Here is a 16,773-nt window from a genome sequence, read left to right as displayed (position 1 = left end):
CCCTTGTGTACTCTCGCTTTTATCATTCTTTTCAGCCACTTGTTTTTTTTTTAAGAGTCGGAAGAAAGCTGAACACCTGACCTAATTCTTATGTATTTTTGAATGTTCTTTTTTCATTTGCATTGAAAATAAAGTCAGCACTAACTTCTAGTGTTCTTGATTATTTGTGTAATATAGAATAATTAGTAGTATTGGGTGCTTAGTTGGAACAGGTTTTTTTTTTTTCCTGTTTTATATTCACTCTAGTTTCTGTCCAGAATATTCCTTCCTCAGAACTGGATGATCTCTTGAATCCAATTTCCCAACTAAGAACAGTGTTGACATTTTTCTTTTACGAAGAGCTCTGAAATGGCTTTGTAAATCAGAGTCATTGATTTTTAGATCAGATTGGCTTATGCCCTTGACAGGTCATGGTGGCATTGCTGCTTACTCTGCTTACTCTAATATGCTGGATTTTTTGTTGTTTTTGTTGTTCCATGTGATACTGTCAAAACCAGGTGATGAGAGTAAAGTTAGTGGAAAAAGAAAGGCCCTGTTCTTCTCAAAGGTAGGGGAGTTTTTAGTGGGCAGTGGCTGTTTGTAGCCACATGGTTAGTTTTGCTCCCTTGCTCTTTCCCATAGAGTTGTCTCTGTGAACTGTCAGCCAGGACTCTATGCTCCTATCTGAGGTATTTGAGCATTTTGGCTCAAAATCACCTCTTGCCTCTTGAGGAGGCAAATTATTCCAAACAGCTGCAGACTTAAAACTTCAATCTGAAGACCAGAGTAGTAATAATTATTTTAGTTTAACCAAAAAGAACAGCACTATTGAGGACATCAGTTATCTTGACAGCATAGGTATGGTGTGGAAGTTTTTCTATTAAGGAACTGCTTACAGGCTAAAAAGTCACAAATCATTTTTCTCTGCTCTTTCCTGTCTCTTTTGCTCAATAAACACCCTACCCCCTTTGTAATGGAGAGAAAGACAGAAAGTCTACATAGTTTTCTGTAAGTGGAACTGTTATTCATAAATAGCTCCTTGATTGAGAACAAACGCCTCATTAATCTTTAATGCTTCAACTAGAAGAGCACAAAGAAAGTCAGGAAGAATAATGAGTGACATTATGGGGAGCGTACAACACTGTATTGCATACTGTGCTGTCGATGCCTGAGGTCACAGGCTGCAAGGATTCCTAGGAAGTGTGGAAGAGGGAGAAACTGAAGTGCCAGAGTTTCTCATGAATGGCAAAACTTAATCCAGTGGAAGGATTAAGAAATCATGTACTTTGCTGTTTATTTGTCAGTTGTTATGCTGAATAGACAGAATTACCAGCTAATTTTTAAAGCCAAATATAAAATTTTGACAAAGGAAGATATATATTCAACTTGAGGTACTTTGTACAAGATTCTAGAAATAGTCTTATGTAAATACAGTGAACTCCACATAGATCACCTCTGGACCAAGGGTGAATTGTATATAGGTGCTGCTTCTTGCTACCTCCTGTGTGCCTGGCTTGCTACACAGGTATCAGATATGTGCTCTGCAAATGTCAAATTAAGTTTCATATTCATGTAAGCAATGCCTCAAGTAGAAAGAAAAAATTAGGGAAAAGACACATTTTCTATTCATCTTTTGCACACAAGTGGTAGTATGATGATATTTGAATAGTTAAAATGTAGTTAGGTTTTTCTTTGTCAGTGTTGTAAATTAGATGAAAAACATTATAATTTTAAAATGTAGAAAATACCAAATGAACAGTCAGGTTACATATTATCAAGTTGTAGATAATTTCAATATTTCAGAGTACAATCCTATGTTATTTAAAAGTGTTTCTGAAAATATTTTGGGATGGTTATGGTTTGAGTTAGTCACTGCCAGTTTTTCATGTAAATGTGCAAAGATAAAAGTTTTAAAACTGGTTAGTATTTTAGCTGAAATGTATAGCCTACAAAATGACATTTATTCTGTTGATGTCATTAAGTCCAAATCCTTTGTATTAATGGGATATCCATGAGATGAGGATACACATCTTAGCCCAAAATGGCAGTTCAATAATTCCTAGATATGCTTCCTGTATGTGCTTTGTTTTGGTCAGGAATGATGCTTCACATTTTGTTTTGTCTTAGGGGACATTAGTAGACGAGAAATTCTAAATTTTTTTAATAGTAATTTTATTCTGGGTGATAATGTTCCTGGAAAGAACGTGCTCATTAAACATAAGATATAACACGGCTGACTATGAGTACAAACTATTTAATTTTATTTATTTTTCTCTGTAAGGCTATCTTGTGAGCCTTGTGAGCTCTGTTCTCCTGACCTAACTGGGGGCAACTGGAGATGCAGAAAGGACAAACAATAAGAAGATAAAGCTGGGGCCAGATGTGCTGGAAGCTCAGATGGAGACACACAATAGCCTTGTTGCTTCTTTTCTCTATTATTCTCTTCTTTTATTTTGCTTCTTTTCTTCTTTATTCTTTAAGGCCTTACTTCTCAAGTCTTTTTTCTTTTCTATTCTTTAAAGTCTCTTTCCTTAGACTCACATTGTCCCATGTTTTCCTTAATCTCTCTCACAGTCTTGGCCCTCAGGCTTGCACTGTCCCACATTCTCTCTTAAAGTCGCAGTCCTTTGACTAGCAGACACACAAACAGTCAGCAAGCAGCAGCAGCGTCATTCTCATAAGCAGCCTGCACCCAGCCAATCAATCCATCAATCCATTCCATACCAAATTCCCCATCAAGCTACTCAGCCAGCCCTCATTTCCCTTGTTCTTGAAGATTGGTAACTCTTTAGGTTCTTCCTGGCAATGAGGAGTCTTTGAATCTTTTGTTTATTTTTCAAAAGTGTGAGTTTTAAAAAATACTTTTTGGAGAATAACCAATGATATATATATGAAATATTTCTTGTCCTATTTTATGTTAATTTATGTTACATACTTTAAAAATCTTAAATCTTGTCTTTTCAATGTTGGTTTTTTGTTTTTGTTTTTTTTTCCTTTATTGTTGTGCTGGGTGGGGGTATATTGTGGCATTTACAAAGGTTCTTACAATGTATCAAATATATCATACTTTAATTCACCCTGTCCACTGCTCTCCTTTATCCCTCCCTCCCTGGATTCCTGAAACAGTTTCAGCAGGTATCAGTTTTGCATTTACATATACCTGTACACATTATTTGCAATGTATTCCCTTCTTACTTCTTTTACCTGCAGCCTCCCCCTTTTCAAAGGTAATATTCTAGGGAACTTTTACCTTACCTATTACCAATTCCAGTCTGGAATTAAGTCTCATGATCAACATTTCTAATGTCATGTTTTTTTCATTTCTGATATTTTGTTTTTTCTTAATTTTGTGTTTGCTAATCACATCAGTAATCTTGCAGCATTAATGAGAAGCAACGTACTGTCTTTGTTTTCTGTTGTCTTTCATGATCCTTGTCCATGTTCACAAATCTAGCATTATTGTACTAATAGTTATTATATTATTATATTCATTAATTTTCAGTGTTCTGTGATGAACATTTTCTGTATTATAATATCTTTTTAGTATTTAGCATTGTAATTGCTAATTGCTACATGATTTTCCAAGAGATAGATGCATCGAACTTTATCCAGTCTTCTGCCATTCATTGCACATATAGCGTGTATCTGGTTCCTTGGCTATTGTTGGTAACTTCATTATCTCTCCTAGTGTGAGTAGCAAGTATTCCCTTCCTTTAGATTTTTTCCCTTTTAATTTCACCCATACAGGGTTGAAAAGAAAGTGGCAAATTGCTTCTCAAAAGAGCTATAGAAGTGTTCACTTCTGCCAGCAGAACAGAAGGGTGTAAAACATACCTGTTTGAGACCTTACTCTTGATTCTAATGTTTTTGTACCTTTTGAAAAGGAATTGTTTACACATTGTGCTTGTATAACGATCTCCAAGTGTAGGTGTGGTGATTTATATACCTGTAATCCCAGGTACTTGGGAGGCAGATATCGGGGAGCTTGGTAAGATTGGGGTCTGAAGCTGGTCCTGGGCAGAATCACTGCATCCTATCTGAAAAATAACTTGAGCAAAAAAAGAATAGTGGCATGTTTGAAACCTCACAACCACAGAGTTCAAATTCTAATTCTACCATAGGGTGGGGGGTGGGGAGAGTTATCCAAAATATCAACAATTAAAGTAAAAAACGAGCAAGCTGTAGAGTAGCATATGTTTTATATGTGCTGCTATTCATGTGGTATTGGTTGCACATATGGGTGATTGTTTAGTCAAGCCACACTTGCATGGAAAATTCCTAAAGACTAAATAATCTATGAATGGTATCAGTTTCCAATAGTAAAATTGAGATATGAGGTTGGAATAAGACAGTTTTTATCATATACCCTTAGGTACTACTAAAATTTTTGTCACGAGTTATTTTCATTATAATTTAATATTAATTAGAAAAATAGAAAAAGTAATCCTTTTAAAGACAAGGCATAGTAGTGGTTAAGTTCAGGCATTGCAATCACTCATGAGTTTGAATTCTTTCACTGCCATTGACTAGTTGTATAATTCTGGCTCAGTTCCTCAAATTTTTTAAATTATAGTTTTCTGATTTTGTCTGGAGTGCTCATGTTACTTCCTGCTTCCAGTAGCATTTTGCTGCATTCTTCCTGACTTCCTTCAACATTTAAAAAGAATGTTTCTCCCTTCTCATTAGACTCATTTACTTCTTTTTTTATGATTTGGAGAAAACATTTACATATCATTTATTTGCTCAGAAGCATATTTGTAGAACACACAAAGAATTCTTTAAATCTAACCATAAAAATATAAATAACACAATTTTTTAAAAAATGGATAAAGGACCCGAATATGGCTTTATCCATATAAGATACACAACTGACCATAAGGATGTGTTAGAGGCTCAACATCAGCAGCTTTGGGTAATTGCAAATCAAAGAGACTAGGCTCATTTACTTCCTGTCACTGATTTAGCAGCACCTGCATTACTGGACTGGGGCTGTGCATTGTAGCCAGGTGCAAGGCACTGTTTCCCTGCTTATCTTTTTCTGCACTATGAAGATTAAAGAGGATAAGTTTTTCTGTCATTGCAACATGGCCTCTCTGCTGACAAAAAATCATTTTCTTATGTTTCAGAAATTCTAGTTTGGTTGGCAGGCTCCATTCTTTTTAGGTGTGTAGCAAATCATGAAGGAAGTGTATGGCAGGGACAGCTGCTCAATTCATGGCAACCAGGAAGCAAAGAAACCACCATTTTACTTTTTAACTACTTTTCCTGTGATTAATTATGTTTTCTAGATTTTCTCTTATATCTTCAGTATTTCCAGTATACTAATTTTAAAGTCCTTTGGTAGTAATTCCAAATCTTCTCTATTTCTGAGTTTTGGGTTTTGTTTTTAATTATTTCCTCTCTTGATCATAAAGTTTTTTGTTTTATAGCAAACCTTGTACTTTTGTTGTATGCTGAAACCTTTTTTAGTACTGATTGGGATGATATTGGTTCCAGGGTAGACATGTGCCTTTGTGTGTCAGACTCCTAGAGAAGGGCAAAGTCAGTTGGATTCACGGGTAAGTTGAATCTGAACATTGTTGCAGATTTATTGTGACTCAGTTCACTTTGTTCTCAGATGTTTAGAGGATGAGTTTGGTCTGTTATCTGAGCACTATGGAAACTCTGGATATCTGTTTGCTTTTCAGAGTTGAGTTGACAGCTTCTAGAACCAGAGAATATCTCTCACTGCTTTTGAGCACAGTTTCCTGGATTTGGGGCTCCTGCAAAGCTCTTTTCATTCCAGTTCTACTTCTTGCTTTCTGCACTTCATACAATTAATTAATCACAGTCCTATAAGATCTATCTTTTTTTTCCCTGATAAAGGACTACACTGAGATCATCCATTGGCAATATTATATTTACGCTATCTAGAAACCACAGTTAATCTTTACACTGTTTCTCTTATATTTAGCATTTATTTACAGAAATGCTTTCCATGTACAAATTAATTGAAGTTAAAATGTTTTCCCCTTTACAATCAAGATATTTGAGGCAGAGAGATTTAGTAAGTGGCCTAAGGTCTTACCATTAATAAGTGGCAGAACTGTGATTTGAACCTAGTCATCTGCTTTGTCTTTAACACTGTGAACATGGTTCTCTCTACCCTCATTGTTATAATTTTCAGTTAAACTTGATTCATTGAGCCTGAAGTTAGATTGCATGGAATAACTAAAATGTTAGTTTTGTTGAAATGGAATTATAATTTGGAAGGAGGGTTTGAGAATGAATTTAATGATGTCATATTAATGAGAAGTTTTATTAGCCAGATTACTGAAACATATTGGGAACACAAATTATTATACTTACATCATGGTTAGCAGGTCATTTTTTCTTAATCCACGTCAAGTGTCTGAAGCCTGTGCCATCATTTCCTTAGAGAACCCCATGTTGTTAATACAGTCTTTGCAATTTTTTAATCCTTTGGTAATTTTTAAGACTTTCACTTCACCCCCATGTTTTTCCATGTTTCCTTATTTATTTTAGAAATTCATATTAAGGGTGTGCTCTCTTGTTGAGTATCATAATATCATAGTCTGATATTCTCACAGCACTCAGTGAGCTTACAATTTAGTGGGGACAAAAATAGGTATCAATAATTAGTTGCAGGAGTAATGAAATGATAAAAGAGCAGCATCTATAAAAGGTTCCAATGGGAACGCATGAGTGCGAAGTGACTGAACAAGGGGCTGAGAGAGTCTTTTCTGAGGAAGTACCAATTAGGCTGATATGTCAAGAATGTATTTGTAATAATTGACAAAGTATGGAACAGGCTGGCTCTGAAGTTTTATGGCAGAAGCAACCTCATGGGATCTTTGGATAGTTTAAGCAAAGAGAGTGGTGCACAGTGAGGCTTCACAAGACCAAAGCCTGATATGCCTGGCACTACAAGGCCACATTAAGTACTGAGAAGCACTGAAAACCTACTTTTTTAGGTTGTGGTAGGTTAAATCTTGTGAAGGATGCCAGAGCTATCAGCTAATGGGTCAGCAGTGATGATAGAGCAGGGTGGATTTGCAGCTGGAACTGAGGGAACTAACGTGATAAGATCTAGGATGAGAGGACAAACGTATCTTCCAGCGTCAGCAAGAATGGATTGCTGGTTCCACTGATGGGAAACAGACTTATGATGAGGATAAGGGTTCAGTTTTACCAGTACATTAAGAGACACTGTGGAGATGTCATCCAGATACCTGAAGAATTAAATAGGTGTCACTGGCCTTTAGAAAGTGTTCGGGGTTGGGGTAGGGGTTGTGGTTCATATGTCGAGCAAGTGTGTTACATAGAGAGAAGTGATATGGTCAATTTCGGAAATTCCGGTGTTTGAGTAGAGTGAGAAGCTTGATTGCAGAAAGCCAAGGGTCAGCTAGAGACGGAGGTGGACAACAAAGGGAGTTGGAGTCATGGAATCCGTAGGGAAAGATGTTTTAGAGATGACCAGCACTGTTGAGTGCACCTAAGTAGTCAAACTAAGGATTTGGGAGTTGTCTGTTAGATTTTGTGATATGGGGATCACTGATAATCATAGAATAAGTTTTGTGGGTGAGTTGGGATCTTCTCAACTTCACTTAAAATCTTGTGTTTGCGTATTGCATAGGGGATTTTTTTTTTATCTCAATACATTAGTGCTCTAGAAGATGTACACTTTGTAATAATCAGAATCAGGAGCATTAAGGCAGCTTCCATACTACTTTGCTGTATTTAATTCTTCTAAGTGGTCACCTTAAGCTTCTTCTCACTACCAGTGTCTTTGATCAAATGTTTGATTCTCTTAGAGTCTGAGTTCCCTATAACCCACAGTTCTCTGCTGCATTCCTGCATTGACACTAATACCTTCATATATACAGTGAAAGCCTTGACCTAGAGTTCTTTATTCATTTTTATTTATTGTGTAGAAAGTGTGTTAAATTACTAGAAAAATATACTGACAATCAAATTTTTAATGAATTACTGGCATTTCTCATTTTCAATACCATAGGATTGTGAAATTTTTCTATCTTGGTGTGCTTCATCAAAGCCAGTATCCTAAACATGTCTAGGATATCACACTATGGTATTGATAGAGAAAAATCCTCTGTTAGCTGCTATCTTTTTGAGGTGGATTTATAATGTATTCAAATGAATATACCCAGGGCAAATTTTGCAAGTCTGAATCTTTACTAGTCATCCAGGAAGTTTCAAAGAAATAGAGACTTTCCAGACACACAAAACCATTGTTCACATTTTTTTGCTATCTAATGAGTGATCAAAGATGTGTGGATTTCTCAGTTTCTTTTGTGTTGTTCATCTCAGAAAAGAAATGTTGTAAAGTTTTTGAAGATTAGTTAAAGGGACTCCTTGTAAAGCTAGACAAAACTGTCAAAATTAGTAAAGAGGCATCCCTTTGGAGGACTGGGTACCAAAATTTTATGTATATAGTGTGAAGGAAAAAAAATCCCAAATAATCTATTTTTTAAATAAGAGAACAAGTTTGAAGTTAAAAATAACAAAGGTACTTAGGTATTTCATACACAAAAAAATATAGGTCAACAAATGTAATATACTACTGTCTGGCCCTGTTTTCCTGGACTTTACCCTTCAGAAGTGTAGTAAGAAATAAGTAATAAGTTTTCTATTTGTAGCAATGCATGTCACCTCAGAGTGGCAGAGAGTATGCCAAGCTAGACCACATGAACTTGCTCAAAAGATAACCTTACATGGACAGGATCAAGGAAAGCATTTCATGGCCTGCGGAACTCTTTTTCCTATACAAATTGCCTATGAGAGAGTGAGACCCAACTATTACTTTAGTAAATACTATAATATTTAAAATACTATTAAATAGTCTATTAAAATACTATTACTTTAGTAAAAAGTATATTTTTTAAAAAGTAGCCTCTTGATTATCCTCACACTATAAACAAACTTACCTGTGTCCGTGAGTGTATTCTCACAGTAATATGTATATTCTGTGCTCCAGGGTTCTAGTTCATATCTCTCAAGGCTCCCATGTTTTCTGTCACAGCTTTCCTGAAAAGTGGCAATTGAAAATTCCAGGAGTGTGATGTTTTCTTCTAGAAGACATATATACCTAGAACATTTGGGGAGTTATACCCTTACCTTCCTTGCTCTCTTTTTTTCTTTCCCTTCTTGAGTTCGAATTTCCTTTGTACCTGATGAGTTTAATTTTAAAATGAAAAATTAGAGTTTCCATGACTGTTTAGATGAATGGTAGTGATTTGTTATATTGGTCTGATAGTTGTGTGGTATTTTCTTTCCCCCTAGGAATGCTGTCTCTGCAATTTGAGAGGTGGTGCTCTTAAGCAAACTAAGAACAATAAGTAAGTAATGCATTACTATGTTGAATTTTATCATCTCTTTCTCTTCTGTAGAACCTCTGCATGAGGTTTTGTTTTACATCTCCCTGCACACATTGTCCTCAAGCTTTGCTGCCACACTTCAGGTTGGGCTCATGTGCTTCAAAGACTACTGCTGACAGCATGGACAAGACTATTCTAGGGCTTGCTTCTGCTCTATTTGTTTGCACCATGAAAAATAATCCTTTTCCACTAACAGAGTTTTTAAAATGGAGCTGTCCATAATTGTTTAGGTACCACTAGAATCCCTAGTGTTTAATATGATGAATCCTATTATTAGTCTATTAAAAGCAGAATATACCTGAAATCAGTGAAACTATTATCTTTAGGTAAATGAAATCAAAGCAATGACATTAAAACATAGCTATTTACTTTGCATACCTCAGTGCCAGATCCAGCACTGTATTTGCTCCATGCACAATTTTATAAATTTCATCCAAAGTTTAAAAATTGAGAGATTTTTACATAAAAATCTAGATTCTCATCTTTACTTATAAAAGTTATTTCACATGTGTGTTTAGCAACAACAAGAAGTTTAGGATGAGGATTTGGCTTTTTTGGGGCAGGAGTGAGTCCCCAGCTCACCATTATTTCCCTATGTGGTTGTATTTGCTTGCATCCTACCTGATGTCATGGGCAGTGGAGTTGGGGCTGCTGGTGTTTTGTAATGATAGAATTAATCATGTGCATGTCCACTTATTTCTGATTGTTTAGAAGAACAAGTAAAGCTAATGCTGATAAAGTTTAGTTTAAGAAACTGCAGTTTTGCTTGATTTGAGAGCATGTTTCACAGATCTAGCCAGTTCTAGTGAAAGTCCTCACTAGTTCTTGGATGTTATATAGGCCCCACATACTGTGAGATCGGTTAGGGTGGTTCCTGTAAAGACAGACGTGTTCAGAAGTTCTCTTCCTACCTTTCAGCTAACATCAAAAACAACTGTGTCTCCTATATAGTATGCCAGTTTTTATTTAAAAATGCAAGAATCTCCTTGTGGAGTTGATTTTTGTCCTGTCTTCCTGTGGTCTTGATGAGTCTGATGCTTAGTAGAAACAGATATGCTTTGGCTTAAAACATGTTGATGGATTTGAAAATTCTTTAAGATCTCTTTAATCCTCATGAGTCTTCATATTTATTTAGAAGTATAGCATTTCTGAGGCACTGCATAATATTTATAGGAAAACTATCATTTTTTGAGAACAATTCAGAATGTAAAGGAGATTCTAGGTTTTAAGGAGAAGACCAGGGAACAAGCAAAATTTCATTTCTCCTTGTCTATAGGTTCCTTTGATTATAATAGGATTGCCATGAGAAACAATTTAATTAGAAACTTAATTAGTATTCTTACAGAAAATTTTTGCAATAGCCAGTTGATACCTTTTTATTAATTGAACTCTTCTTTTGCCATATATCACTTAGCTTAAAGTACATTAACCATATTTTAGCATGAAATGAAACAGGCAACATACATTTCAGTATTCTCCATATCAAGTATAGAAAAATGTATTTATGTTAACAGGACTGAGTCCTTAGTCTTTACCTAAGTTTTCATGTCATAGTGTTGTGTTGAATATAGTCAGGTGTCATCCAGGAGCTTTAGAATTCAGAATCTGTTTGAGATGGATTTAGGCTTTAAGCTTTCTTTCTCATCTGTATTTTCCATTTGTGAGATTGCATTGCAAGGTTGAAGTACAGTGGTATGTAAGTTTAGGGAACGTTTGCTTATTTATGTTTAATGTCTACTTTTCTGTAGGTGGGCCCACGTCATGTGCGCTGTTGCAGTTCCAGAAGTTCGATTCACTAATGTCCCAGAAAGGACACAAATAGATGTAGGCAGAATACCTTTACAGAGGTTAAAATTGGTGAGTGGCTCAGATTCTTTTTTACCTCATAAGTTAGTATTAATTTCCAGTTCTGAATTTCTGTATTAATGCACACATTCCCAAGTTAATTTTTCTCCTACCTTCATTTTATTTAATCCTTTATTGTGTTTTATCCTAAATTATTTATCTTTATAAATTCTTTTCCTGTTATGTTGTAAATCTGCATAACCATCCTCAAATTCTGTTTGAAATGAGGATAAAGATTAATACATTTCCTGGGTTACTGTTAACTTTCCAACTATAGAATATCTACTGAGATTTGTCAATAACAGACTCAGCTGTCCAATTCTATTTAAATTGTTCAGTGTTTTTCTTTCTTGCCTCCCTTGGTTAGTCTTGACTTAGCAAAAATGTATTCAACCAAATTTCATTATCTCTTATCTGAAAGAGATTACAGAGAAATACAGAAGCTTTTATTATTACTAAGGGATTTACTTGGTCATAAATAGATACAAGTCACTTTATATGCCCAACTCTTTGGCCTGTTATCTTCTGATCTAGTAAAAAAAAGTTCCATGAAACTCTTTCCACTGGTTTCCCTCTTGAACAGTTTTTTCTTTGAAAATATAGGCCTTTGATTGTCTTTAAAATTGAGGTAATTTTGTTCAATTATGAGCTAACAGATCATTAGGTTAGTCCTTCCTATTATATATTTAATTGAGAATTTAAAACTGCATGACCTTAACATACTGGAGCATGTCTTATAGGTGGACTTAATACTCTAGAATTTCTTCAGTCCTTGTTTTTAGCTCAAGGTCTTTCTACTATAGAACATTTCAGGCACTATTGCTGAAACTCTCTCATCCTGACTGTTGCTTATTTTCTTACAACTCTGTTCCCCAAGGGAAGCTGGATGTGTTGTCTCTGGGCCTCTCTCTTAGGAATTTAGTCTACTGTCTTTTGTTCTCAGAGAAGGGTAAGTGAACACTATTATTCCCCATCATAGCTCCATCAAGAATTTCACTTTATAAAGAAAATGTGTGGCCTTTTTATGGAACTGGGGACTATGTTGGGCAATATGAGCAGTGGGATCAGGATGGTCTGGATGTGGTAGTTGAAGTTTTGTAACTAAGATGGAAATGAATGGATAGTTTAAATGGTCCCCTAAGTGACTGTGAAAAGATGTGAGAAGGAGTGTTAATTCTTTAGTTCATGGACTTCTGTAGGAAAGCTTGGAATCTTCTTCTCTGACCAATAATTGTAAAGATAATAATAAAACACCAAAACCCCCTAAAAGCAGACAAATAAGATATTTTTAAGAATTAGGCAAGATTTCCACATGTTAAGGAATTAAATGTTTAGTGTGACAAATATTAGCAAATGTATCAAGTTTTTAATTATAAAAATAACATTTATTTGTAAAAATTCAAGTAGTGCATTTTAAAATCACCCTTGGTTCTCTGTCCTGAAGGTTGTCTCCTGTTACTGGTATAGTATCCCTCAGAATGAATGGTCCTACTCTTGAGGCTGTCCTCTAAATGCCTGTATCCTGGTTGTTCTAGTGAATGCTTGCTTCCTTAATGACTGAATGTTACTTACACCAATCCTTGAGAGGTTTTGAGAGAACAGCAAAGAAAGATAGCCCAGTTTCTTTCACCCCCATTTATGGTGCTATATAGACATCTGATGATTGCATCTAAAATAGTGAAACTTACCATTTTTCTTTATAACACTGCTTTATCTTGGTTGTGAATATAACATATTCTTTGTGAAATATTTTCCATTCTTAAATGATTGGTACCTTGACTAAATTTAATTATGTCATATAAAGTCTATTCACATGACAATATAGAGCTGTGCTCACATACCTGCAGATGTCTGTGACACACATTTAGGTAAAAATACCATACATCATAGCGGGTGCAAACTAACCAGTGTACAGTGTAAGGCTGTTCAGAATTGTCACAGTGGATAAAAAAAAAAAAAAGAAATAAACAAGTTGGTCCTTCCTGAAGCAGCAGCATGGGTGACTGAGTCTCCAGCGTCCACTAGGTGGTGCTTCTGTACCAGTTTCTCTGCATGTTGTCCTTTTAGTACCATTCCTTTCTCTAAGCTTTATCAGAGCTCTGTCCACACTAACAGAGGGCTTGATTGTGAGTGAGAGAGAGAGAGAGAGAGAGAGAGAGAGAGAGAGAGTGTGTGTGTGTGTGTGTGTGTGTGTGTGTGTTGCCTTGCAAACAGGGGTGCTTTAACATAAAGGATGATTATAATGCAAAGTGCTGAATCCAAATGGTAATGTTCAGTTGAGTTTTTCATTTACCCATGTAAAAAGAGCTGCTTTCCCTTGAGGCAAGTTAGTGTTTTTCTGTATAAGTAATAGACAACACTAGTAGCAGCTAGTAACTGCAAAGGGTCTTAAAGAATGACTGATGGGCAAACATGTGCTTAAAATGTCTTCTGAACTATTTATTTTAAATATATTAGTAGTATTCTTTATAGAATGAGGAATACTGGGATTTTTGCAGAGGTGTTTTATCAGTACTGTTGTTAGCCTTTTATTTATTCAGAGGTTCAATCTAAAGCTTTTGAAAACCTGTCCGTAAAATTATCTCTGCAGAGAAAATTTTGTGAGGAATATAGGAAAGGATTTGTTTCCTTGAGGAGATTTTCCCTCTTAAGCGTAATGGGCACTTGAAAAATGAGACAGCAAATGGGAAGATCGTTTCCAGTGTCTGTCAGTGGATTATGCTGATCCTAAAATGGTGCGTGCTTTATGAAGACCCTTTTGCCTCATCTGCCTACCTGCTTGATTATGTCATGGACATGGCCTCCACTTATCATGTAGTTAAATGGAAAAGAATGATGACCCTAGATTATTGTCAAGGCATTCTATTTTCTTTTATTTTTTAATAATTTCACAATTGACTAACTTTTTTTGAGCGAAAAAATTTCAATACAAAATTTATTTGGTTGTTGTGGTCTCCATCCCACATTTGTACTTCTTTTTCTTTAACAGTATTCTACTTTTGTTTAAAAAATGAGATGGGCTTGCTGTGTAGCCAAATCTGGCTTTGAATTCATCATCCTCCCAGGTGCTGGTATTACAGGCATGTGCCACCATACCTGGCTCAATATTTCACTTTTGCTTATAGAGTGATTATCTGAGAGCTTATTGAAGCAGTTGTCCCAGCTAAAACATGCTACAGTTTACTATCTGAATGTACCCAGTTAGTAAGGAAAGTCATTCTGTTCAGGGAAGAAATGGCTGAAAGTTTCCTGAATGGACTTTGAATGGTTATGTCCAAAAGTGAGAACCATTTTCTCCACATCAGTTTCAGTATTCTTCTAATTTTACATGTGGCTTTTCAGTTACTTCCTATTTTTATTACCTACCTATGTTGGATGAATTCAGTTGCTTCTGAATGACTTTTCCAAAGGAAAATGCTGTCCTTTTGGCATGTCTTTCGATTGCCAACCATTTTCCTTTGCCCAGCAAACCCTTTTCTGTTCAAGCAGAGAATTCCAAAGCATTGTACCCTGCGGACAAGGAATGAGGAGAATATTGATGACATCTCCTCCTCCCCAGCTGAGTGGGAGTGTGCTGGAGAAGAGCCTATCCACAGATTTGTTTGAAGTCAAGGGTGTTTCAGACTAAATAGAGAAGAATTTACTCAGACTCATGTCCTTTTCTTCTTCCCTTCTGTTCAGTTTTCTCTACTAGTGTGATTGGTTGACTGTAGTCATACCTGAATTTCTGGAAAAGGAGAAAAACTAGAAAGATAGAAAATATATTTTATATTAGAATGACTTGTTTTTGTTTTCACAGTAGAAAAATGCTTGTAAAAATGATTGGGATAATTAAGCACTGGATTTTTGAGGAATAAAGGATGTTTTATGGTATGATCACAATGCAGCAATATGGTCAGGAAGCAGCTCACCCACTAAAATACTGAGATTTGACTGTAAAATTTAAGGAAGGGCATTTTAAAATCTAGAAAACAGTTTAAAAAATCATGGTTTTGTGGTCTTTGATACATACATACCATAAATGTTTATTGCATGCATTAATCACTTCTTGCAGATTGAATTAATTAACGATCCATGGAATTTTTCTAAATGAAACATCAAAGCAGGTTTGTGGGTTGGAAGAACTCTTGGAATGTTGTTGTGAACCCTATATGTAACCATTACTTTTAAGCATTCTTTCTACTTGGAGATAAGTTTTTAAACAGAACTGTTGTGATAGTACTTCAGTATTGAATGGTATGTGTCAATCAGCAGTCTATTTTGATTGCTACCATTGCCTAAAACACTTGGCATTGTTCACTGATCAGGAATGCATCTGTTCTCAAAGCAGTCTAGCAGAAGTGACTTTAGTTTCTGTATCTATAAACATTCCTAGGATTTTTAACATTTGAAATCCTATTTCTACAACCAAATAGAGGGAAAAATGAATTTTAGAATAGCTGAATTTGTCCCTGGGCATTTGATCACCTCTGATTCCCTATTTGATAAGTGAGCCAAGCCAGGCACAAGTGTTCTCTGGGTGAAGAACATTATTTTGAAAAGGAATTTACACTGCAATGATGACTGAGCTACAAGCTGTTCAGTATCTGGCTGAGATCATACTATTCTGCTTAGAAGCCTCTATACACTTAAAATTTGTACCTGAAGGCAAATAATAGTGAACCTGAAAGCCAAAGATTATAGTTTTGAAAGGTACATCAATTCTGAAAATAGAGTGGTTTCACTGTGGTATTCCATCTGAAGAATTGAATCAAGGCTGGGAAATACAATCAGGCTTCCTATTTCTTAGAGAAAGGCACATGGTCTCTTGCAAACTGACTTATGTTATCAGATGTAGTGAATACTAAAAATAGAATTAAAGAGAAAGAGAGAGAGAGAGAACAAGAGAGAGAGGGAGAGATTGAGATTGTAAGAGAGACAGAGTCTGCTTCCCATGCTGTAAGATCACTCAGTTCTATTTAATATTGTAGCAATGTTAGTTGTTCACTTTCTTTCTCAAGGAATCCATGTTGTATTTGACAGGGCCTCTGTTAATGCCTTTTGGAAATATAAAGGCATATTGATTATCTTCCATCATGTTAAAAAATAGTGTTGTAAAGATAATAAAAATCTTTATGTTTCATATTTATTCATATACATAAATATTCACACATTCAGTTATTGTAAAGACAAAGAGGAATTCTAAGAAAATAGTAAACATTGACAATGATGAGCAGATTTATTATTTAGACCCTACAGGCCAGATATGTTGGTGCATTCTTGTAATCCCAGCACTTAGTAGACTGAGATAGGAGGATCACTGGCATAGGCCAGCTAGATGAGATCCTGCCTCAAAACAAAGCAAACAAACAAAACAGAACTGGCATGTGGCTGACGTGGTAGAACACTTGCCTAGAAAGCATGAGACCCTGAGTTCAAACACCAGTACCGTCAAAAAAACAAGAACAAAACATACACAACTAAAAATAGAGAAACTACAGAAGACGTGAGTATGGTATAATGTGTACTATCCTATTATTTAATAACTCATGTGTAAAATTTTACAGTATCA

At 35.5% G+C, this 16,773-nt stretch overlaps 1 protein-coding gene across 7 annotated transcripts in view; it reads left to right on the top strand.

Annotated features, from left to right (window-relative positions):
• Positions 1 to 16,773, top strand: part of Kdm4c (lysine demethylase 4C) — a 365,075-nt gene that overhangs the window by 237,579 nt on the left and 110,723 nt on the right. For 6 of the 7 annotated variants that reach the window (XM_074051899.1, XM_074051898.1, XM_074051897.1 and 3 more), the window contains 2 exons: positions 9,283 to 9,338; positions 11,126 to 11,234. In XM_074051899.1, the coding sequence (XP_073908000.1) occupies positions 9,283 to 9,338; positions 11,126 to 11,234 (165 nt within the window). Of the gene's footprint in view, positions 1 to 9,282; positions 9,339 to 11,125; positions 11,235 to 12,099; positions 12,172 to 16,773 lie in introns of all 7 variants that reach the window. The other variant, XM_074051902.1, reaches the window with a different exon arrangement.

This window comes from Castor canadensis, chromosome 13 (assembly GCF_047511655.1).
Source record: "Castor canadensis chromosome 13, mCasCan1.hap1v2, whole genome shotgun sequence".
Taxonomy (NCBI): domain Eukaryota; kingdom Metazoa; phylum Chordata; class Mammalia; order Rodentia; family Castoridae; genus Castor; species Castor canadensis.
This window is presented reverse-complemented; position numbering and strand designations above follow the sequence as displayed.